General features: G+C 35.5%; 1 protein-coding gene across 1 annotated transcript in view; it reads right to left on the bottom strand.

Moving 5' to 3' along the window:
- Positions 1 to 24091, bottom strand: part of LIN28B (lin-28 RNA binding posttranscriptional regulator B) — a 121477-nt gene extending 97386 nt beyond the window's left edge. Inside the window, exons 1-2 of the mRNA XM_017878559.1 lie at positions 23879 to 24091; positions 22837 to 23024 (exon numbers count right to left, since the gene is read on the bottom strand). Of these exons, the coding sequence (XP_017734048.1) occupies positions 22837 to 23024; positions 23879 to 23888 (198 nt within the window). The 5' untranslated portion in view covers positions 23889 to 24091. The remainder of the gene's footprint in view (positions 1 to 22836; positions 23025 to 23878) is intronic.
- Positions 24092 to 24814: the final 723 nt, after the last annotated feature.

Genomic DNA, 24814 nt, shown 5'->3' with positions numbered 1-24814 from the left:
CAACAATTTATATGGATATGATAATGAAAAGGTTAATTCAGTTTGTGTGCAGAGGAAGTATCCCAGTGTATAGAGAAGATACATGAGTGACCTCCAATAAATATGTGGATAAGCAGATAATGAATCCATCACTGTAGAAAAAGGAACATTTACAAAAAGCATAAAGGCTGTTTCCTTTCATATTGAATGAAAATTCTTCCTTTAACATCAGTTTTAAATATCTGTGATGCAGGACAGAACCTGAAGTACATTTGCCATTTAAATTCAGGTCAGCATATGACCTTCTAATCATAAAAGGAATATATACATTTGTGCATCTCTGAAACCAATCTGGGATGATAAAGTTGAGAGAGGCTCCTGGGAACTCCCCTACATCACACAAAATTTCAAGATCAAAAGACTGTTAACACCTACGTTTTAACACCTGCATCATTTTTGCTACCAGAATGCTTTTCCTCATTGCTGTGGTCAGACAAAACATCTTCCTTTCTCAAAGAAATAAAAACTCATCTCTCTCAACTGCAAATGACACTACAAAGGTACTTTATATACCACGGTTACACACACAGATCCAACAAAACTTGTATAAAGCTATATATTTTAATAACATAATTACTTCATGCATTTTATTAAATTTAGGAAAACTACATTATGGAATTTTAAATACATTTTGGGAGTGAAACTGATCTCTAAGTATAGTTAACAGAATTGAATTCCGTATTAACTAGGAGTAAAAATATTAACTTGCCTATTAAAGAGGACCTATTAATAAATTTTCATTCAAAAGCACATCAATCCTTTCTATGTTTCTCATGTTAAGATAAAGACATATTACTATAATTTTGTTGTTTTTCTTCTCTAACCAGGTGACAAAATTTCCCAAAGCACTTAAATTTTTAAAAATAATAAATGGCTCACATGTTCAGAATAATGAAATTACAAGTGGACCAAAGAAAGAAATAATATAGAATATCAGGTTTACTCATTTTTAAAGATGTAGGCCGGGCGCGGTGGCTCAAGCCTGTAATCCCAGCATTTGGAGAGCGAGACGGGCGGATCACGACGGTCAGGAGATGCGAAAACCATCCTGGGCTAACACGGTGAAACCGTCTCTACTAAAAATACAAAAAACTAGCCCGCGAGGTGGCGGCGCCTGTAGTCCAGCTACCTCGGCCGGAGGCTGAGGCAGAGAATGGCGTGACCGGGAGCGGAGCTTGCAGTTGAGGAGCATCCGGCCACTGCACTCCAGCCTGGGTGACAGAGCTGAGACACTCCGTCCAAAAAAAAAAAAAAAAAAGATGTATACCTCATGAACCAAAATATAATTTAGAATCTGTCACTCAAATGCAGAGTGCTGTGTTTCTCTTACATTTCTTTTTTAATTTCCCAAATTCATATATCTGTTTTTTTTCTATATAATTTAATTTTAAACTCATAATTTATAATATGACAAAGTAAATTGAAAGTTAATTTCCCTATTTGTATAAAAGTCTTAAGCTAATAGCATAAATACCTGATTCAGAAATAGCTTTTTTTTTTAAAAAGAAAAATAAAATATACCAAAGGATAAGCAGTGGTTATCTCTGAGTGATAGAATAATGCATGATTTTAAAAATCATTTTTGGCTGGGCACGGTGTCTCACACCTGTAATTCAGCATTTTGGGAGGCCGAGGCAGGTGGATGACTTGAGGTCAGGAGTTCGAGACTAGCCTGGCCAACATGGTGCAACCCCGTCTCTACTAAAAACAGAAAAATTAGCTGGGTGTGGTGGCGCACACCTGTCATCAGATACTTGGGAGGCCGAGACAGGAGAATCACTTGAGCCTGGGAGGTGGAGATTGTAGTGAGCCAAGATAGAACCACTGCATTCCAGCCTGGGCAACAGAGTGAGATTCTGTATCAAAAAATAATAATAATAAATTAAATTTTAAAATAAAATAAAATCATCTTTATATTCTTTTCTCCAAATATCCTATAATCACATGTACTACACTTATAATCAGCACAATATATAACACCCTAAAAATAAAAATGCTAAAATGTTTCATGTTTAGTCCATATCATTACTTAAATCTTAAATAACTTACTGGTAGTTTCTTATGTCTAATGTTTAGACCCTCTAAAAACTAGTAACTAAAAACTAGTAACTGCTCCCTTCAGACTGAATAGGCCAACTTATTCTAGTCTAGGAGAGTGGCCAACTTAGGCCACTCTCCTAGACTTACAATAGTTGCCAAAATAATGCCATATTTACACTAAAAAGTCTATGCCCCTTATACTGGGGGTGAAGCCACTTTTCCCAGTGGCATATGGGGATACAGGTAAATACATGAATAAAATAACCCGGGGTTTTGATCAGAAGGAGGAAGGGAAGAAATGGATATTGGATATGCAACCAACAGTGTTCACTACAAAAGTCTTTGGTGCCAATTTCTTTTATTCTATTAAATTTCACCGAGTGTGGTTAGTCCCACTTATCTGCTACAGGGATTAAGATTTGGCTCTGTCATCCCTTATATCAGATTCACTCTGCATTACAGCAATTGTAGCATATCTACATTTTTTTAATTAAAAAAAAAAGACAGGATACCCTTATTCTCCTTTCAGATACTGGAAGAGACACTTAAAATACATGAACACTAATCCTCACAATCCTATAAAATTAGTATTACTGATTTCTATAAATAAGAAATCTGAGTTAAAGTAATTTGGCAAAATTCAAGCATCTGATAAGCATGAGAGTTGGGATTCAAACACAGATCTCTCCCATTTCAAGGCCTCTACTAGTTACGTTTTATACCATCTCATCTTCCCAGCGAGACTGCCACTTCAAAATATTTATTGAACATCCAGTTCAATGTTTTTTGGACTTAAAAAGAGAATCAGACAGATAGCTCCTCCCCCTCCAATGAACTGCAGATACTTTAGACTTAGCGGTAAACTATAGTAACGAATAGGACACAGAAGCCACCATCTTTTCCACTTAAATAAAGAAGGTGGGGGGCAGTAGCCTAAAAGTATCTTGGATTTCTAGAGTTTACCATATATAACTCAATGCATAATGAACATGTAAGAGTGGTATTAAAAGCAGATGGAATATAGGTTAAACACTTCGTTTTCTTAAACAAGAAGAATTAATATATATTCTCTTGGACACTGAATCCAGTTTATGTTCTAGAAACTCTATCTTTTTACCCAATGGAAGACAGGAAAAAAACTCCTAATGTATTATGCTTTTTTTCATTGTTCAAGAAATGTTCTGCAGTAATCCCAGCACTTTGGGAGGCGAAGGTGGGGGGATCACGAGTCAGGAGTTCAAGATCAGCCTGGCTAACATGGTGAAACCCCATCTCTACTAAAAATACAAAAATTAGCCAGGCATGGTGGCACACGTCTGTACTCCCAGCCATTCAGGAGGCTGAGGCAGGAGAATCACTTGAACCTGGGAGGTGGAGGTTGCAGTGAGCCAAGATCACATCACTGCACTCCAGCCTGGCTGACAGAGTGATAGTCTGTCTCAACAACAACAACAACAACAAAAAGAAAGGCATACACCTAAGTACTGCTAGAATACCAAATTTAATAAAACAATTTCCACGTAGAGTTTACAATTCAGGAGAAAAAAGGAAACAAAATAATAATAATAGAAGACAGTCTATGACAAATGACCCATTATTTACAAAGGGTTTTAAAGTTTATAAGAAGGAAGTAAGCAATTCTGGCTAGAAAGCCTTTGGAGAAAGAAGGTTCTGACTTTGGGGCGAGGTTCTGAAGGATGGCAATGATTTCCAAAAGTGAATGTAGGAAGGAATTTGGGAGAAAATACTGTTTATGCAAAGGAAAAGTGGCAAAGTGAAGGGTATGTTTACAAAATGGCAGGCCCTATTTGACAAAGCAAACAATTTAAATAAGAAATATGAGAACAAAGATTTTAAAAGTGGATTCACTCAGGAGGCTGAGGTAGAGGATCACTTGAGTCTCGGAGTACAAGATTATACACAGTGAGCTACAATCATGTCACTGTACTTCAACCTGAAAGACAGAGCAAGACCCCTCCTCAAAAAAGAATAAAAAACAAAAAGTACATTCAATCAGATCATCAAGAGCTTAAATATCTGGCTAAGATGTCTAAATTTTATTCAGAAAACAAATAGGCAATGAAACTTTACGGAGAGTGAATATTTTAAATAAATTCTCCAACAGCAATGTTCAGCATAAGGGCTTATAAAAAGTATAAGCCTGCCCATCACAAGCTGGTCCCAACCTTGGCTTAAGCTTCATCTTCCACCTCCTTCCCCTTTGCCCTTCACCCATCGAGTCCTCATGCTCTAACCAGACATGGGCCTTTCCAAGAGGCTCTTTAACCTCTCCACATCTTTGCTCACTTACAATATGAACTGCCTTCTCAGGCTGACAGTTTCCTAGGTGTTTTCAAGGCCCATCTCAAATGGACTCTTCCTTTGTAAAAGCCTTCCCTGCTACTAAAAGCATTGGCAATTGCTACCATAATGCTCTTACCTTGGCACTTAACACTCTGTGGGAACTGTTGGTCACATGTGCATACACATGACTATAAGCTCTTAAAGGGAGAGACTGGATATTACTGATCTTTGTCATCTCAACACTTTGTAAAGCTAATGTTCAATAAAGTTCCATCGTCCTTCCTGCCACAATTCCTCTGCACACAACTCCTTCTTCTGTTAGAATGCTCTTTTTCTTGTTTTTTGCCTACTCATTCTTCATTCCTCATCACAAATTTACTGCCCCAAAGCAGCCTTTCTTACCCAGAGACTAGGCCAGGCCCCTCACCATTATACACTCAAAGCACCATGTACCTTTGCTTCATCACACTAGTTCTACTTTCATTTGTGTGATGTAATTGTCTGATCCCTTAACTGGTCTTTAAGCTACAGGAGGTCAGAAACCCTCTGCTTTTTGCTCATACCTGAATCTCTAGCATCTAGCACAAAGTAAGTAATTAATATAAAATTAAAACAGCTACATGTGGCTAGAACCCAGAGATTTAACAGCTCTATTCTGGGGTGATACTGCTGGCTCAACTGTGTGAAATTAGGCAATTAGCCATTCTATGATCATTTTCTTCATCAGGACACAGCACAATAGGCTAGGCACAGTGGTTCATGCCTGTAATCTTAGCACTTTGGGAGGCCAAGGTGGGGTAATTGGATTGCTTGAGCTTAGGAACTTGAGACCAGCCTGGACAACGTGGTGAAACCCCGAATCTACAAAAAAAAAAAAAAAGAAGAAGAAGAAGAAGAAGAAAACAATTAGCTGAGCATGGTGGCACACACCTGTAGTCCCAGCTATGCAAAAGAGGCTGAGGTGGGAGGTTCACCTGAGCCTGGGGAGGATGAGGCTGCAATGAGCTGCGATCACACCACCACACCACTGTACTCCAGCCTGGGAGACAGAGCAAGGTCTTGTGTCCAAAAAAAAAAAAAAAAAGCATAGTACTTGGCACATGCAAGCACTCTGTAAAAGTTACACTATCATCAATGTGTTGTCACTATTTATATCATAATTTTCATAATTACTATAATACTGTCTTCAGTTTAACAGTTCTCTCAGGTGGCAGAACAGAAGGCTTGGTAGAGAGAAGTTAAACCAGTGGCTTTGGATAATCAGTTAAGAAGAAATGGAGGCAAATCGGGGTCTATGCCTAGGGATTGGTAGCAGTGGGGATTTACTGTTAGCAAGCATTTAAAACAAAATATCAATGTTAATCTATAAAACTATATAACTATAAATGTTAATCTGCAGAGGAATTAATATAGGGAGGAACAAATGATTATAATATAACTATTTTTAGATATTATTAAATATTAGATATATCTATTTGATAGAATAATCAAAGATATTACTCTATCTTTTGACAGAATAATCTATTTTTATATTACCTTGAATCTACTTAGCTATTATATGTTTGTATTTATCCTTTAAACAAACAATATTCAAAAATTTCAAAATATCCAGGGCTGGGCACAGTGGCTCACTCCTGCAATCCCAGTACTTTGGGAGGCCAAAGTGGGCAGATCACTTGAGGTCAGGAGTTCAAGACCAGCCTGGCCAACATGGTGAAATCCCATGTCTACTAAAAATACAAAAATTATCTGGGTGTGGTAGCGGGTGCCTGTAATCCCAGCTTAGGAGGCTGAGGCAGGAGAACCACTTGAATTCGGGAGGTAGAGGTTGTAGTGAACAGAGATCATGCCAGTACACTCTAGCCTGGGCAAGAATGAGACCCCATCTCAAAAAAAATTCAAAATATCCTTGATTCTTCCATAAAACATAGGTTTTATGCAATATTTATTTTTATTATCTTTCAAATATAGATTGTGACTACTAAAATCCTGTTTGAGCTAATTGTGAGATTTATAACCATACTGTGTAAGTTTTTCAAACTAGTCAACAAGTATAAGAGCCTTAAATCCATGTGGAGCTAAGTAAAGAGATTACCCTTTAAGATGAAGAAACGCCAATAGCAATACCTATACCACAATGGAAGAAACTTGGGCCCTTCAGGGAGCTTACACTATGGTTTACAGTGTTTATTCCACTGAATCTGCATTTTCTTTTTCTTTCTTTCTTTTTTTTTTTTTTGAGATGGGGTCTCGCTCTGTCGCCCAGGCTGGAGTGCGGTGGCACGATATTGGCTCACTGCAACCTCTGCCTCCTGGGTTCAAGCGATTCTTCTGCCTCAGCCTCCAGAGTAGAAGGGACTACAGGCACATGCCACCACACCAGGCTAAATTTTGTATTTTTAGCAGAGATGGGGTTTCACCATATTGGCCAGGCTCATCTCGAACTCCTGACCTCGTGATCTGCCCGCCTGGCCTCCCAAAGTGCTGGGATTACAGGCATGAGCACTGTGCCTGGCCTGAATCTGCATTTTCTTACTCATCTTGGAAAACAACCAACTTCTCAGTCTTTTTAAGGAAGTAAGCAATTAAAACATTTCTAGATCTACTGATATCAATTTATTTTCATTATTAGCCTATTTTATGAGTCAGTCTGTGGTTTTAAAAGCTTTCTTCTAGGTAAAAATGCTAGAAACACAAACACTAGATGACAAATGATATACAGTAAAATACTTCATATATGCTTTCTTTGGAAATTCAGGTAGTATCAATAAGTGTGTAGAAATGTTAAAACTACTTAATCATCCAATGCTCTTGTTGAGAACTCTCTTTTCTTCCATGTTGGAAAAATCATTAGCCTTTAGAAAAGGTATAAAAGAATTAACCAAACCTAAGTAAAGACAGAAATGTGGTAAAGAACTGGATTTGACTTTGCTAATACCTAAACAGACAGAACAGACATCTTTTTTCATGACAGCAATAGCCAGCTGTATCAAAAATAAATTCTAAAGTAATTTAGGATAAATTCTAAAACTCTATTATCTGTTATTAACTTCTTCTAAACTACACTCTTTGTCAAGGAATGACACTTCTGCTATAGACAGACACTTTCTGCTGAGTGATTGCTTTTTCCTGGTGTCTCTAAAGCCAGGGCCTCAGGCTTCCTTCCCAAAGGGGAGTGGGGGTAGAAGGAAAAAAGAGAGGAGAAGGAGACTATAAAGAAAGAGACCACTTAAGGCTGTAGTATCCTGGTGGCAGATCAAATTATAATGATAGGGCAGGGAATAATTTGGGGAGAGCATAAAGCACCAATAATTTGGGTAATTTCATTTTTCTATTTACACTGAAAATTGAACAATATAAATCAAAATAATGAACGCTATTCTATTAAATTCTCACTCTGAAAACATTATCCCATGTTTTAAGAGATTTTGGAGTATATATTCAACACTAAATATCAAAGGAAATTCTGAATTACTATTAGGAATATTAATGGCTTAACAGTGACCAAACATTTTTAAAACTAAAGACAGAGAGGATGGAAAAGTGGTCACTGTCTACAGAGAGGATGGAAAAGTGGTCACTGTCTAACAAGACAATTTCCCAAACATCATTTGTTAAGTCTCTCTTCTTTTTTTTTTTTTGAGACAGAGTCTCACTCTATCCCCAGGCTGGAGTACAGTGGCATGATCACAGCTCGCTGCAACCTCTGACTCCCGAGTTCAAGTGATTCTCACACCTCNAAGGAAATTCTGAATTACTATTAGGAATATTAATGGCTTAACAGTGACCAAACATTTTTAAAACTAAAGACAGAGAGGATGGAAAAGTGGTCACTGTCTACAGAGAGGATGGAAAAGTGGTCACTGTCTAACAAGACAATTTCCCAAACATCATTTGTTAAGTCTCTCTTCTTTTTTTTTTTTTGAGACAGAGTCTCACTCTATCCCCCAGGCTGGAGTACAGTGGCATGATCACAGCTCGCTGCAACCTCTGACTCCCGAGTTCAAGTGATTCTCACACCTCAGCCTCTTGAGTAGCTGGGATTACAGGCACCTGCCACTACACCTGGCTAATTTTTGTTTTTTTTTTTTTGAGACGGAGTCTTGCTCTGTCGCCCAGGCTGGAGTGCAGAGGCCAGATCTCAGCTCACTGCAAGCTCTGCCTCCCGGGTTTACGCCATTCTCCTGCCTCAGCCTCCCGAGTAGCTGGGACTACAGGCGCCCGCCACCTCGCCCGGCTAGTTTTTTGTATTTTTTAGTAGAGACGGGGTTTCACCGTGTTAGCCAGGATGGTCTCGATCTCCTGACCTCGTGATCCACCCGTCTCGGCCTCCCAAAGTGCTGGAATTACAGGCTTGAGCCACCGCGCCCGGTATTTTTAGTAGAGATGGAGTTTTGCCATGTTGGCCAGACAGGTCTCGAACTCCTGACCTCACGTGATCTGCTCACCTCGGCCTCCCAAAGTGCTAGGATTACAGGCATGAGCCACCACACCTGGCCTCATTTGTTAAGATTTTTAAATATCATATCCTTAAAAAATAAATACTGAACTCTAAAAAATATGTACTGAAACAGATATCTGCATCTATTTGGCTGTTCACATATTTCAACTATTTGAAAATTTATTTATTTAGTATTAATTTTATTTTAGAAGAAACAAAATCCAGAAATCAAATAATTCATTAAACTTATACTTACAGTAACCCACATGAAAACAAGTAGCAACACATCTAATGGTGTTACCCCCCTAGCAAACTAACCTTGTATTTTTGACAAAACATGAAGACACTTAAAACCCAAATACATTCATTTTAAAAACTACTTTTCTCCACAGAAGTTAAACAAAAATTTGGAAGGAAGAAAACAGGTGTAAAGGGGAAAACCCTCAACTTTTCACCTTTTGCTTCTAAGTTTTGTTATTAATTAGTACCAAATTTTGTTAGTTTTTTTTTTTTTTAAAGCCTGTGTCACACAAAAAAACCAAGGTAGCACTTCTTTAAAAACAGGCTTTTGTTTACCTTTTTATTTTAAAACTCACAGTAGGCCAGGCATAGTGGCTCACACCTATAATCCTGGCACTTTGGGCGGTCAAGGTGGATTACCTGAGGTCAGGAGTTCCAAGACCAGCCTGGCCAACGAAACTCCAGTCTATTAAAAAATACAAAAATTAGCCAGGTGTGGTGGCGCACGCCTGTAGTCCCAGATACTCAGGAGGTTGAAGCATGAGAGACTGAGGCTGCAGTGAGAGACTGTGCCACTGCACTACAGACTTTGAGACAGAGCAAGACCCTATCACAAACAAACAAACAAACAAACAAACAAATAAATAAATAACACTAATTCTAGGGTACAAATAATTTCAACAATAAATGTTAGTACTAGATTTAAATGCTTAATAATAGTTGTTAGTGTTTTCTGGATAGCTTGCTAATCAAAATAACAAATGAGAGAGGATCATGGATTTGAAAGATTTAGTATTCTAAACCTTTCCAAAAAGCAAAATTTCAGTGACAACTTAAGCATTAATTAAAATATCAATAAAAATTTAAATTTAATTAAGTAAACAGAAGACACATTCAACTGTAGACGACATAAAAAATAAATCAATTGCTATAAATTTTAATGTCAATGAAAGCACAGACCAATGCATTAATTACAGACTTCATAGCTGATCCTAGTTCTTGAAAGGCTGGTAACTCACCGTTATCAACAGAAACTTAAGTAGCCTTTCTATGTACCTCAACAAATCTTGTATTTAACTTTTAAAGGTAAAATAAACTTACCACAAAACACTATTAAAAATTAAAAGATGACTTTGTTTCTCTCATTATTCATCCTAAAAGCGGACCAAAAGATTGTATTTATAAATCTGGTTAACTTAAAAGTTATCTTGGATTGATAGGAAGATCATATGACCAAATATCATTGTCTTTTAAGATCTACAAGACTATGAAAATTTAAGGAAGAATTTTTTACATAAACAATAAATACTCATTGAAATAAAATATTTTAAACAAAAATGCCTATTAGATTTTAAAATATAATTACTTATGTCAAGAGTGGTCTATACGGTATTCTTAGAAGTCTTTTAAAATACTTATTTGCATAAAATATGCCAATAAATGACATATTTTAAAATCAATGGCAGAGAGGGTACTATTTTGAAACTATTGTTGTTTCAAATATTTTAGTTATTATTTGGAGACAGCTATACTATTTACTAAAATAGAATTTAAACATTTAAATACAAGTAGCTTAAGAACAAATTAAAATAACTTTAAAGATGGAATATTTAATGGTTCACAATAAACTAGAACATCATGACTAAGTCACCAAATTAGGAATAAGCATCAAACAGGTATCCTCATTTAACTTTATAAAAACTTATGTAAATATCATAGGAGGTGGATTGGATTTTCTTCCAAACAGCTAGCTACCCTATGCTAACTGTTAGGAGGTAGGTCAGAAGAGCAAGAAGAAATACATCTAATTAATTCCCTCTTGTATTTTACATGTAGTCCTATAATGTATTTCTTTCTTTTGTTCTGCCAGCAATTATTTCTTGCTAATGTCTCCCAACCACCACTTCTACTTTCTCTACACTATGAGTTCTGGGAAACAAGCTACAGTTTAGAAATCTCAAATGATACTAAAAGATAACTGATAGAAAAATAAGTAACTAAGAAACTACCACGGTATAGATTAGAAGGTGCATATTATTTTAAAAATCTATGTAGTAGTAATTTTTTTCAGCTTCCTAAAAAACTACAGCATGGAGGTAATGTAAGGTAAAGCATATGAAATTAAACAAGACACGTATCAATAAATATTTTCTCAAAGTTTTATGCTTCATTCTGAAATTCACTTCAATCCTATCTGTGACCAACTAAAAGGGAAGTCACATGACTTAAGCAATGAAAGAGAAAGTTTTCTTTCCTTTCCTTTCTACAGGAAGAAACAAAAGCTTGGTATTAGCTACCCAAAGCCAATGGGTGGGGCCTGAAAACCAAAAAATTATACTGAATTAAGATTAATCTTAATAGAGGCCCACTTTAACCTTCTGAAAACATCAAAAATGCGAAGATTGCAGCCAGCACTTAAATAAAATAACAAGCATTTAATACAAATTAGGTTTTACAACTAGAAAATTCTTCAGAGACAAAATTCAGTTTATAAACAATGTTGAAGCTTTTATTGGGGTAAAATCACCTAACTGTGATTCCTTATACAGATACACACACCATCCCCCACTGGCACACAGATATTTCACAAGCCTCTTGAATAAATAGGAGTATCCAATGTCCAGGGTGATGGGTGGTCCTGAGGTCCTGAACCAGAGCTGTATACTTTTAAGGGATGCTAAGATAAGAACAAAGTGTTTTGTGTTTGTTTAAACCTGGGTCTAGATGTAGTCTTTGCACCATTATTGGAACAGCTCATAAACTTGTGCTGTTATTAATTCAGAGAAGCTTTAAATGTCTGCATAAATGCTAGAAATTAAGTACATCAAAATAAAATACTTTAGGGCTTTTTATAGCTCTCATTCAAATTAATTCAATTTACTTAAAAGTAATCATTACATTTCAAAAGTGGTAAATCTGAACCTAAGAGAAAAACATCACAGGACCGCACTTTCACTACCAACAGGATACCATACCATATAAAATAACATGCATTTAAAGTATATACATCAAATAAGCTGCAATGCAATGAAAAACTTCTTAAGATAATGAAATTAACCCATGGACAGTCCCAATAAAGAATCAACTACTATGCCCATTTTTATGCTGCAGGCTTTATGTATGTCCAATATAAAGAGTTGTTTGTGGGGCTTTTTGTTGTTGTTGTTTTGTTTTGTTTCCCAGAGCAGAAAGCAGGCTTTACAAGTGGCCCAAGGAAAAGATAAGCAATGAATAGTTCTGACCCTGGCTTCTGTGGCTTGATCAAGTGGGCCTGCAACCTGAGCCAAAGGGCACAAATTCCTCACCATTCAAAATTCTTCAATGGCATGGGGGAGGAAACAGTGAAAGGGGCAAACATGCAAATCCAAGTGTCCTTAGATTGAGTATTCAATGAAAATTTTTAATTAGAGAGCTAAAACATGAGGCCAATACTGTGACTAAATTTCTAACGCTCAGTTTAATCAATCCCTGAAAAGAGAAGCTTTTTTTCTTGTGAAAACTGAAAAAGATGCACTTTAAAAAAAAAATGTATGGCTTACACTGAGCTGTGTTATGTATATGTCTCTAATATCATTTAATCTATTTAAAGGAGCTGTTGAAAAGTGTGACGAATTTGGAAGGATCAGTGCTTATATATCATAAAAAATCATGTATTATTAAAATCACACAGGAAGAAAAGTTGATATAATTCATTCCAAGCTTTACAATATATTAATGATCTATTAAATATTTAAAGTGATAGCTATAACTATGTTGCCAGACTTCTGTTACAGACTGAACTAAGGATAAAGACAATTCATTTGAATGGGAAAAAAAAAAAAGCTAAGATAAAATAATTTAAGCATTATAGGATCTGGGAACATTCTATTCACTATATCTAACGGCCTAGGAAATTGATTACAAAAGCTTAAAAAAAAATGATCATTAACAAATCTTGGCCAAAGTAAAAGTAATTTGAAATTTATATGGAGTCTTTGTATCCTATAACACCATAAAATGAAATAGCAATCTTAAGAGTTATTACCAAATTAAACTTACAAGATTTAAAAATAGTCTAACTTTAACAAAAGTAATAAATTAAAGTGGGTTTTGATTTTTTAAAGTGGGCTGTTGTGACAAAAGATTTAAAGCAGCTGGTAGAAATTAAGTGTATTATTAATAGCACAATAAATTAATGATTCTAAGCACTGGCAAAAGTTTCTCCACATGAAATGTGAAAAACATTATTTTAATACTATTGGAAAATCATTGCATTTAGCTCAAAATTTTAAAACTAACATTTGCTTTTTATCTTAGCTATCCCAAAATTAAATTGGTAGAGGCTGTATAGTTAGACTTCATAACAGGAAGTGAATAGAACACAGGAAAAACGATCCTTTGCTTTTATGTCTTATATACAATTAATGAGAATTAACTGGAAAAAACTTAAAGTTTGCTAAAATGAAAATACCAAACCAACAGTGTTTCACTTAGTAAGTGATCAATAAAAATTAGTTAACTTTACTGAACCACGATTTTTATAATCATTTTTTAAAAGTTAATACTTTTCTATGACGTTAAGCCATCTTGTTGATTCACATTTCTAAAAATGTTTATACAAGCTGAGCAAAGTGGCTCACATCTGTAATCCCAGCACTTAAGGAGGCAGAGGCAGCAGGATCACCTGAAGCCAGGAGTTCTAAACCAGCCTGGTCAACAAGGCAAGCTCCTGTCTCTACAAAAAATTTTAAAAATTCGCCAGGCACAGTGGCATGTGCCAGGCATGGTGGTGCACACCTGTCGTCCCAGCTACTCTAAAGGCTGAGGTGGGAGGATCCCTTGAGCCCAGAAGCTCGAGACCAGACTGTGAAAGAGGGAGACCACATTGCTACAAATACAATAAAAAACATCAGCTTGGCATGGTGGTGCACGCCTGTAGTCCCAGCTACTCAGAAGGCTCAGGTTGGATAATTGCTGGACAGGAGTTTGAAGTGTCAGCAGGCTATAATACCACCACTGCACGCCAGCCTGGGTGACTGAGGAAGACCCTGTTTCTAAAAAATGATAATAATAATAACAATAATAATTAATTAAATAAAATTTTAAAATGTTTATACAAAACCGAGTCGGGATCGAAATTCAATAAATTTCTTTTCTTTTCTTTTTGAGAGGGAGTTTTGCTCTTGTTGCCTGGAGTGCAATGGCATGATCTCGGTTCACTGCAACCTCCGCCTCCGGGGTTGAAGCGATTCTCCTGCCTCAGCCTTCCAAATAGCTGGGATTACAAGCATGCGCCACCAGGCCTTTCTAATTTTTTGTATTCTTAGTAGAGACAGGGTTTTACCATGTTGGCCAGGCTGGTCTCGAATTCCTGACCTCAAGTGATCCACCCCCCTCAGCCTCCCAAAGTGCTGGGATTACAGGCATGAGCCACTACACCTGACCAATTCAATAAATTTCTGACAAGAAACATGAACATCAATAAGCCTAATTATGCACTTTAAGTAAGCAATGAGATTACAGCACATGAAAAATTATCATAATGATAAATGTAATTAATATTATATTGAAGATCAGTAAAATGTATATGAATTAATCTCATTCACAAGCACAGAAACTACTAGGATAAAGGTTAATTTTCAGGCAGAAAAAAACTAGAGAAAATCAAAGTGAGGTCAGGCTTGGTGACTCATGCTGTAAATCTCTGCAACTTTGGCAGGCTGAGGTGGGAGGATCCCTTAAGCCCAGGAGTTAAGAGACCAGCCTGGGCAACATAGGGAGACCCCATCTCTACAAATATAATAAAAAATATCAGCCAGAAATGGTGATGCACACCTATAGTCCCAGCATCTCAGAAGGCTCAGGTGGGATAATTGCTTGAGTCAGGAGTTTGAGGTTGCAGTGAGCCATGATCCCACCACTGCACTCCAGCCTGGGCAAGAGCAATACACTGTCTCAAAACAAAAACCAGAAAAATTCATAATTAAAATGATTAATAAAACACAGCTCTTGAAAAAAAGATTAAAACTAAAACCTGAGATCGTTAGGGTTTTTAAATTATTTTCATGTGTATTATTTCAATTGACCCTTGCCATAACCCTCTAAAATGAAGAGGAAAATATTATTTATCACATTTTACCCATGAGAACACTGAAGCTCCCAGGAAGTGACCAGCCAAAAGTTATAAACCAACCAAGTGGCAGAGCCGAAGTCAAATACTCATTCCCATAGTTTTTTCTCTCACAATACCACACTACTTCTCCTTTCTAATAATAAGTATGTATAATACACCTTGAGTCCCTACTATCTGCCAAGTTTGTGTTAGGTGCTTTACATATGTAATAACATGTAATCCTCCTAACAGCCCTATACAAAGTGGGTACTATTTTTGTCCTCCCATTTATAGGCCATTGAGACACTGACAAGGTAACTTATTTCCCTCACAGGTATCTAATAAACTGGGATTTGAATACTGATTTGACCAGAATCTTTATCATTCTATACTATCTTACAAAGATTAAATAATTATTAATCAAAAAATGGTATTAAATTATCACAGCAGGCCTATTTAAAACAGTATTTTCTTTAGCTTATAATGAACACACAAAATACATATCTACACAGGTAAAATCTTAAACAGGTAAAATCTTATGTTACAACAATTATTAAAACCAAAATATCTGTATAACAAAAATATTTCCAAGCTGCAGTTCATATCCTGATATTTTAAACAATATTCTAGGCCTGGCGCAGTTGCTCATGCCTGTAATCCCAGAACGTTGGGAGGCCAAGGCAGGAGGATCACTTGAGCCCAGGAAGTTAAGGCTTCAGTGAGCTATGATCCTGCCACTGCACTCTAGCCTAGGCAACAGAGTGAGACCTCATCTCAAAAAAAATAATTTTAGAGACCGTATTGCTCTGTCATCCAGACTGGAGTGCAGTGGAGCGATCTCAGCTCATTGTGGCCTCTGCTTCCTGGGCTCAAGAAGTGATCCTCTTACCTCAGCCTCCATGACAGCTGGGACCACAGGTGCATGCCATCATGCCTAGCTAATTTTTTTGGTAGGTACGGAGTTTTGCCATGTTACCCAGGCTGGTCTAAAACTCCTGGGCTCAATTCGCCAGCCTCAGCCTCCCAAAGTGCTGGGATTACAGGCATGAGCCACCATGCTCAGACAAAAGAATTATTTTAAATAACAAAAACAATATTCTATACCAGAAAACTATAATAAAAAGCCTTAGCGTCAACTGTAATGGAAATTAAACTATTAATATACAACACATTTTGCCCAATTTGTAAAAAAACACATAAAAGACCAGCTTAATTATCCACCATGAGTATACACCACTGACAATAATTTAACCATGATTCTTTTGGCAAAGACCAGTTTACATTAGTTTATTTTCTCAACAGACACTTAGTAGGCAGTTTATATAACATTACCTCTACTCTTCAAAACAACTTAAAAAGTTAGGTATTATTACTCCAACTAACAGAAAATTATAGAAAAAATTATAAGACTAAATCTATCAATTATTTGTAAATCTTATTTAGCAAATATTTCCAAATTGTCAAATATTTAGATATTGAAAAGGAAGAAGCAATAATCAGACTGTCCTCCAATTTGAGATAAACGATTAGATGTATCCTGATGTATCAAAATGCAACACAGGACTTTCATTACTTGATAAGCTACTCATTAAAAGATCATTTTTAAATGTACCCCACTCACCTGCAATGTACTTTCTTAAACACATTACTGTTATCAACTTTTATGATATTAGAAGATGCTATAATCAAATTATTTTAGGGAGGAATATAAATCAGTTAAGTTTCTTATGCACTGTAAATGGTACAATGCCATCTATTGTAACTATATATTAAATAAGCTGAATTTCCTGTTACTCAAAACTCAGGGGAAATATCTCAAGGTATAAAGAATGATAGTCTTTGATAATGATAAAATATTCCATATTTCATTCCAAATCAAGTATAACATTTAAGATAACTTTCCAGTTTAATTCATCAGAAGTATCTTCACTTTGTTTAGGTTATTCTCAGTTTAGACGTAAAAATACAATACATCAAGCTAGGCATGGTGGTGTATGCCTGTAGTCCCAGCTACTACGGAGGCTGAGGAGCAAGTATCTCTTGAGACTAGCTAGGAGTTCCAGGTCAGCCTGGACAACTTAGTCTCAAAGAAACAAAAACAATACAGTGCATCTTATTTCTAACTAGCAACTTTTAAGTTAATCACAACACCAAAAGAGCTGGTCAGTTAAAGTAGACATAACTATCTGTAATATTTCTAACTATCTCTGAAGAGGAAGAATTCAACCAAATCCAAATAATGTTTTGTTGCTGCCTGAAAGCAACAAAAATTACAGTGAAGGACTCAATTTTTAATCTACCAAGTTGAACGCAGGTAACAAACTTTTAATTTCTCATGAAACCTAAGAACTCTGAGACAAGTTAAAGACATGTTTTAAAAGGTTACACTGAATACTTGTGATTTGACACTCACATTTTTATTTAAAAAATAATTATTTGATTTACTGCGTTCATTTGTTGTGAATAGTCTTTTAAAATAAAAGAGGAATCAAAAATTAGCGAGAACATGCAACACCAAAGGCTAGCACTAATGTAAGCTATGGACTCTGTGTGATTATGATGTGTCAATGTATATTCATTAATCGAAACAAATGTGCCACTCTTGGTAAGGGATGTTGATAATGGAGGACGCTGTGCATTTGAAGGGGCAAGGGTACATGGAAAAATCTATGTATTTTCCTCTTAATTTTGCTGTGAACCTAAAACTGCTCTTTAAAAGGTAGGAGAAAATATTTAAGAAGTACACCAATAATCTTTAAAATAGGAGGAAGGACTACATCTTCAATATGTACCTAATTCACATTTCACATTTAAATTGAATCCGAATATCTTTGTAGAACTTAAATACATGAAAAGACTCTGAAAATGCACCACCACTTGAAAATCAAAAGTATCTTTAGGGCTACATTAATAAATCTTATAAAATTTTGTTTTATAATAAATGCCTTTAAATGTGATGTTACGATTAAACGACCTTAAAGCACTTAGCCTAGGATTCTCTGAAATTAGTGAACTGGGCGAATCATCTTAAAAATCTGGTAGGTTATAAACCATTTTAAAAATATTAAAATGCATAACTCACTATACAAATGAGCTGTAACTGTTTATGATCACATTTTTAAGTTTCCGAGACTTTTTTTTTTTAACTGGCATATTAAGCAGTCCAGAGAATAATAACAATCACACATATTCTTCATGTGAAAAATGATTTTATGCTTAACTATAACAAAACTAAATATGGCTAGTTAATCAGCAATGAAATATTACGAAAAGACCTTAATGAACATACTGAAATAAATGTGTTTTCCTACATTGTATAATTAATTAAATATATAAGAACTCTATATTAGAGCAACTGATTGAACTGTGTGTAAGAAATTTTTCATATATTTAAGTACTAGTCATCTCTAAATGTTTTCATATCTCTTACTGTTAATGCTTTAACTCAGTAACAATAACGATTCTTATTTTTTCTATTTCCATTACTCCTTGAGATGTTTTTGAAGCAAAGGAACATAAAATAGATAAAGCCTTTCTAATGTGGGCATTTGAATTATCCATAAACATCAAAATCTAATTCAAAAATAAAGACCATAAGAAGAAAACACAAATATTTGTAAGGTAAATGAAGATGAATAAAGGTAAATTACTAATAAATATTTAGGCCTACTGAGTAATGGTAGCTAAATTGCAGTCATTTTGAAATTACTCTTTTTCCTTGAGAAAAAAAGAGATACAAACATTATGCATACATTATGAAATAAATGAAATACATTTACGTAAACAATTGCATCATATTTGATGGCAAGGAATTCCAAGTATATATACACCCAATATGTGAAGAAAGTATTATTATGCACATAAGCTGAGGAGACAGCAATAAGGAGAACGTATTCTACACCTCCCTAGAACAAAATCAAATTCAAATGATCATTTTATCTTATTAGGCAAGATAACGACTTTGGAAATAAATATTAAAATCTATAGAAAAACCTATATAACAAACATCGATAGGTAGTTATTAGGTTAACACTGCCCTCCTCCAAAAGAGATCTAATATTTAATTACCATTCTATTCTTCTAAAGTACCATCGAACATTTAAGTCTTATTAAGAACTTTTAACATTTCAAAAAACTGCCAGTAACATTCTCCAGGTAATGTAAATGTTATCCTAAATCTAACCGTGATTTTAAAAAATGTAAGAAACTGGTAGGAGTATTAATTACTGGCACTTACTAAATAATCATATTCTAATTTATGAAATCACCTTAGTAAGAATCTATACTTACAGCCGGGCGTGGTGGCTCACGCCTATAATCCCAGCACTTTGGGAGGCGGAGGCAGGCGGATCACGAGGTTAGGAGTTCGAGACCAGCCTGGCCAACACAGTGAAACCCCATCTCTACTAAAAATACAAAAAATTAGCCAGGTGTGGTGGCAGGCACCTGTAATCCCAGTTACTCGGGAGCTGAGGCAGCAGAATCGCTTGAACCCGCGAGGCAGAGGTTGCAGTGAGCCAAGATCTTACCACTGCACTCCAGCCTGGGTGACAGTGCAAGACTCCACCTCAAAAAAAAAAAAGAATCTAGACTTAACAAATCTGTATTAACCACATATATCCTTACTTCATTTGAAACAAATCTGTGTTTGCATTAGATACTTAAGAAATTCTTAAGAATTTATATTTAAAATAAAATAATCAAAATTTCCTATTTTATTAAATATTTTTTAAAACTTCAACAGTGAGATATGACAAAATTCACAAATATAATACTTATATATTTTGTTAAATATTTAAAAATAAAATATTCATTATTGAACTGTACCAACGTTTCACAATTAACATGGGTCAGAATATATATTTTCACATAATAAAAATAGGAACTAGTTAAATTACAAGTTAACATTAGAAAATCAAATGAATACTGTCATTTTAAACCATCAATGGTTACATACCATCCTCAAACAGCAGAATCTCACAGCATTTATCAACATGTCTAAAGAGAGATAAAGTACAGCACCTAGGCATGTGTTTCTTTTTGAGGATTTGGTGACATCACAGGAACTACAAGAAAGTTTGACTGCATTACTGCCAATAAATTTTAAGTAGAATTATGTAACTATAATTATACATAACTACAAATACACAGCTCAATTTTAAAACACACATATATACATTCTCTTTATTTTGAAGCAACTGAATACGTTTTGATATATGGTTACTTGCAATCACTATTTTAAGAGAAAAGTATCCCAGGTGCCTTAGCATAAATTTTATATATTTATTAAAGACACAAATAATTTGTTTTTTATTTCCCCAAATACACATTATTAAAATGCTTCAGAATACTTCAAAAGAAAATCCAATGACACATGTGCTTCCAAACACTCCAAATAAAACTGTCATATATTTAAAATATTTTGAGTAGATACAGGTACAGTTGAACATTTAAAATTCCTAATCATCTATGATACATATCCTTTCACAACAAAATAGTACATAGATATAAAACCTGGAATGTTTTCAAAAATGCTTATAGAACTAAAATGGCTTCTCAAATAGTAATAAAAATTTTTTTAATTCTATGAAACAGTCTTGAATTGCAACCTTATTCCACAAGGGATGCACACATAATACCTATATCATTTACAACCATCTAACTGTTACTTGTAGTTGTTTGGCTAACATCAGTAGGATTCCTGCCTTCTTCAAAACAATTATTCACACAATTTATATACAATGTATGTAAATTACAATATAAGAAACCTCTTTAACTAGGCATCATTTAATACTGTCCTTTTAATATACACATGAACTGTATGTATATACTGTATGTAACTGAAGATTAAGTCAACTATTCAAAAATCAATGTTTATAGTCTAGAAACAGCTATATATTAAAAAAACTTTAACAGCTATATGTTTTAATTCAGTGAATAGAGGAATGTTTACCAATATATAATCATTAAATAGTGTAAACACAAATGTCTCATGGATCTAAACATTAACACTGGTTAATAAAATATCTTAACATTTGAATATTTTAGAAGGTAAACACAGAAAATCAAATTACAAAAAGGTGTGACCAGACAAAGAAGAAAAGGGCTATTTTTTCATTCATCTATAAAACAAATTTATGAGATCGTAAAAAACAATTTAACAGCCTAAAGAAGGTTCAAAGGGGGAAGAAAGAGCCTGAGAGAAAATGGATTTGTCAATGATTTTTGTCATCCAGTCTTAGAAGGGAAAAAACAGAAAATGTAGCTTCATTTTGCACTATAAAATAGGAAGCATAAAATCCAGTAGTCTGTATGTGGACTCGTACTTGTGTATTTAAACCCTGTTTCAATTCACAGATTATGCTGATCCTTCCACATATAAACAGCCAATAATGATGGCCAGGCCTTCAGGAAAGGAAAACACACACCACACAGCAAGGTCAGGAAGCTACCAAGCACCAAAGGACAACAGATCAAAACAGAATGGTTTCATATGTTTCTATTGTTTATATATTTAATTTGAAGATGATATTCCTTAGGGAAGGGGGTATAAATATTACTAGGAACATGCAACACAGTCCCAAATATATACTTTTCAAGCAAATATACCAAGTATTTCATGCATGTATCTGTCAGTCAGTCTGCAGTATTAACAGTCATTCATTCAATTCTTTTTAACTTAGATATCATGCCAAAATAAACCTCTTTAGTCCTAAACCTCTTTATTTCTAACTATGAATTCGCTACAGAAAATTTATATTTACCTTTTTTTGAGGAAACAATCAGGCTTCCATAAAAGTATCTTTTTTATTATAAAGGGATTAAGCAGTAGAGAGGAGTAAAGGCAGAAGAAGTATTAATTCATTATTTCCTGGATAAAATTTTGAAAATGGGAAGCAATGAAATTCTGTTTGGTATTAAAACATCTTTAAAAATTACAACACAATATAAGCAAAGATTGAATCAGCACATTTTAAACACACAAGCTAGAGCCGCCTCTGGCCACATGTTTTTTTGAGTTCAGTCTCTTAAAGAGACAGTATACTTAGACCACTGACTACATGGAGCACATTTCTAAAATGTTTGTCAAGCATCCCTCTATTGCACGCATTTCTTTAAAATCATACTAGGTCAACAGTGTTCTATTTTATTTTACTATGAAGTCAAATTATTTTTATCTGAGTCTACAAAATGACTACTGGACAGGCAGCGATGAAATAATAAAGGGAGCTACTGTGACTAGAGGTGTCTAAAATAAGGCAATCTATACATTTCTTTCCACAGCAAACTGCTTCACTTTGTTTTTTCAACCTTAAAATGATCATGTTTCTTCATGTTTCTACCCATTCACCAGATACTGGCGACAGAGTATATTGTATAGATAATACCGGAAGCTACATGAACACTAGTTCGCTGTAGAATGAAGCAGGGGGAAATGCTAATAACATCAACCTGAATATATATAGTGAAATTTCAAATATTTTCTTTTCTCTTTAGACAGAAAACCCAGGAAAAGGCCCATACACGTACCCTAAACGCTGCACTACCTAGTGATTTCAGGGAAGATTTTGTCTTTCAGTATATCGAAGGGCATCTTCTTGTACGTCTACTGGCATAACTACTGATCAGCTCCTCCACATGGAAAAAGATGAAGAGGGGGGGAAAAAAAAGCGTGGCTTACTTGGTGTACAAATACATCGACTGGAATATCCAAGGGGCTTCCCTCTCGGTTTATCATGGAGATGAATCCAAATCCCATGCGCACATTGAACCACTTACAGTGGCCAGATCCGCGCAAAACCTGGGATTCCTCCTCTGCCGGCTCCGGCAGCTTCCCGGGCTCTTCTCCACCACCTTTGCTCGCCCCGCCTGAGAAGGAACAGGACAAAAAAGTCAGTCTGTATTCACCATTCAATGGCATTCCAAAGATTTGGAAAAAAAAAAAAAAAAAAAAAAAAAAAAAGTTGCCTGCCTGGTTGTAAGGGAAGGGTAACAAAAAAAAATTTTTTTTATAATGGCTTGGTTTCTTTTCTTCTACAGAAAATATTTAAAATATAAAGGGTTAAAAGGAAAGCGGGGGAGGGGGAAGCCACACTGTTCTATCGATCACACCAACTTCCACGTTTCTATACATACGTGTACTTTTTCATTTAACTCCATTTTTCAGCCACATTTTACATTACAACATGCGATACTTTACTTGTATATTGCTGATTTAATACTGATCCCATTGACAAAGAGAAATTTTCAGCAAAACTATTCTCTCCGGCGGGCACGAGGAGGAAAGAAATCGTGAAGATGGTTTAGAGCTACTAGTTAAGGCACATGGGGCAGCAGTGAATCCAGTGTTATTTGCAATGTGCATTCCCCTCCCCCCTATAACTTTCAATTAAAGTTGGGGTGGAATGGGGAGGGGCAGGTGTATAAAAGTTTTCTTGGGCTCACTAACTGAAACTGCGCTTAATCACACTCACACAATTCAAACAATAGCCCCCTGAAAGCTTTTCAAGTTGTGAATCAGTGTGGGCGGTACAAAACATTTTTGGAGATCTATAACAATAGGTTTGCAGAAAGCCCCACTGCGTGATGGGGGGTTGGGAGGTAATGCCCAGTATTGGGGTAAAAGGGGAAGGGGGGGACGGTCAAAGAAGGGTGGGAGAGGGGGAGGGGGAGGAGAAAAGAAGAAAGAAATTCACAGTAAAACAATAGAAAAGAAAATTAACCTTCGGCCATGTTGCCCCACGGGCCCTCAGCTCCAAACTCGTGAGATGAAAACTTTCCCTTTGGAACGGAGTGATCTTCTGCATCAATCTAACATCTTGATTTTGTGCGATCACAAATTTAGCTCGCATGGTCTAATGTGCTTTCCTTCTTTTGATTTTTTTCTCTCCTCTCTCCAGTTTCTGGCCCCCTGAGCACACGTGACTTTGTCAATTACATGCTTTCTTGCTACTAATTTCACCTCGTATCCTTAAGGGGCTGGCAAGAGGAAGAGATAACCAATCGCCATTTCATCTATGCTGACATCAAAATAATTTATGAATGAACACGAAAAACTCAAACATGCTATCTTAAAGACAATTTGGAACGCTTCTTTAGGGTAAATCAGAATGCTGATTTTGTGCTTCTACTTAAACACAATGGAGGGTCCTTGTGAATCATAGATTTAGAAAAAAAGGCACAGTCATATATGTGCACACGCGTGCCTTACACACAAGCCAGACTAAATAAAATCATGGGAGGGGGTCGTTTAAATAAAACAACCGATGTTAACGCTTTTTTTTCCCCTTAAGAATTCAGCTATTCCATGGCAGTAAACCTGCTTGGAACGCTAATTTCATATTTAATTCAATTCTTAGAGGAAAATATATAATTTATAAAAGATCTAATTAAACCTAATTACATCCCCATGAAACTTTAGATTACGAAAACCTACACCTAGGAAAAGGCAGAGGCACATAAGTTACCTGATTATGCCCGAAATATTTTCAAATTTAAAATAAAATCCTACTAGAAAAATCGTTATCACCTTCATATAGTCAAATTGTGTTTAAGTAAACCATTTTGGAAAATTTTAGAGGGGGTTGGTAAGGAATTGTACTTCACAGGTTTCTCTGCCATCTCTTTCCGGGGGAGGAGATGTGATTAATGACTTCCTA

The sequence above is a fragment of the Rhinopithecus bieti genome, unplaced genomic scaffold, assembly GCF_001698545.2.
Source record: "Rhinopithecus bieti isolate Rb0 unplaced genomic scaffold, ASM169854v2 scaffold_10614, whole genome shotgun sequence".
NCBI classification, from domain to species: Eukaryota; Metazoa; Chordata; class Mammalia; order Primates; family Cercopithecidae; genus Rhinopithecus; species Rhinopithecus bieti.
This window is presented reverse-complemented; position numbering and strand designations above follow the sequence as displayed.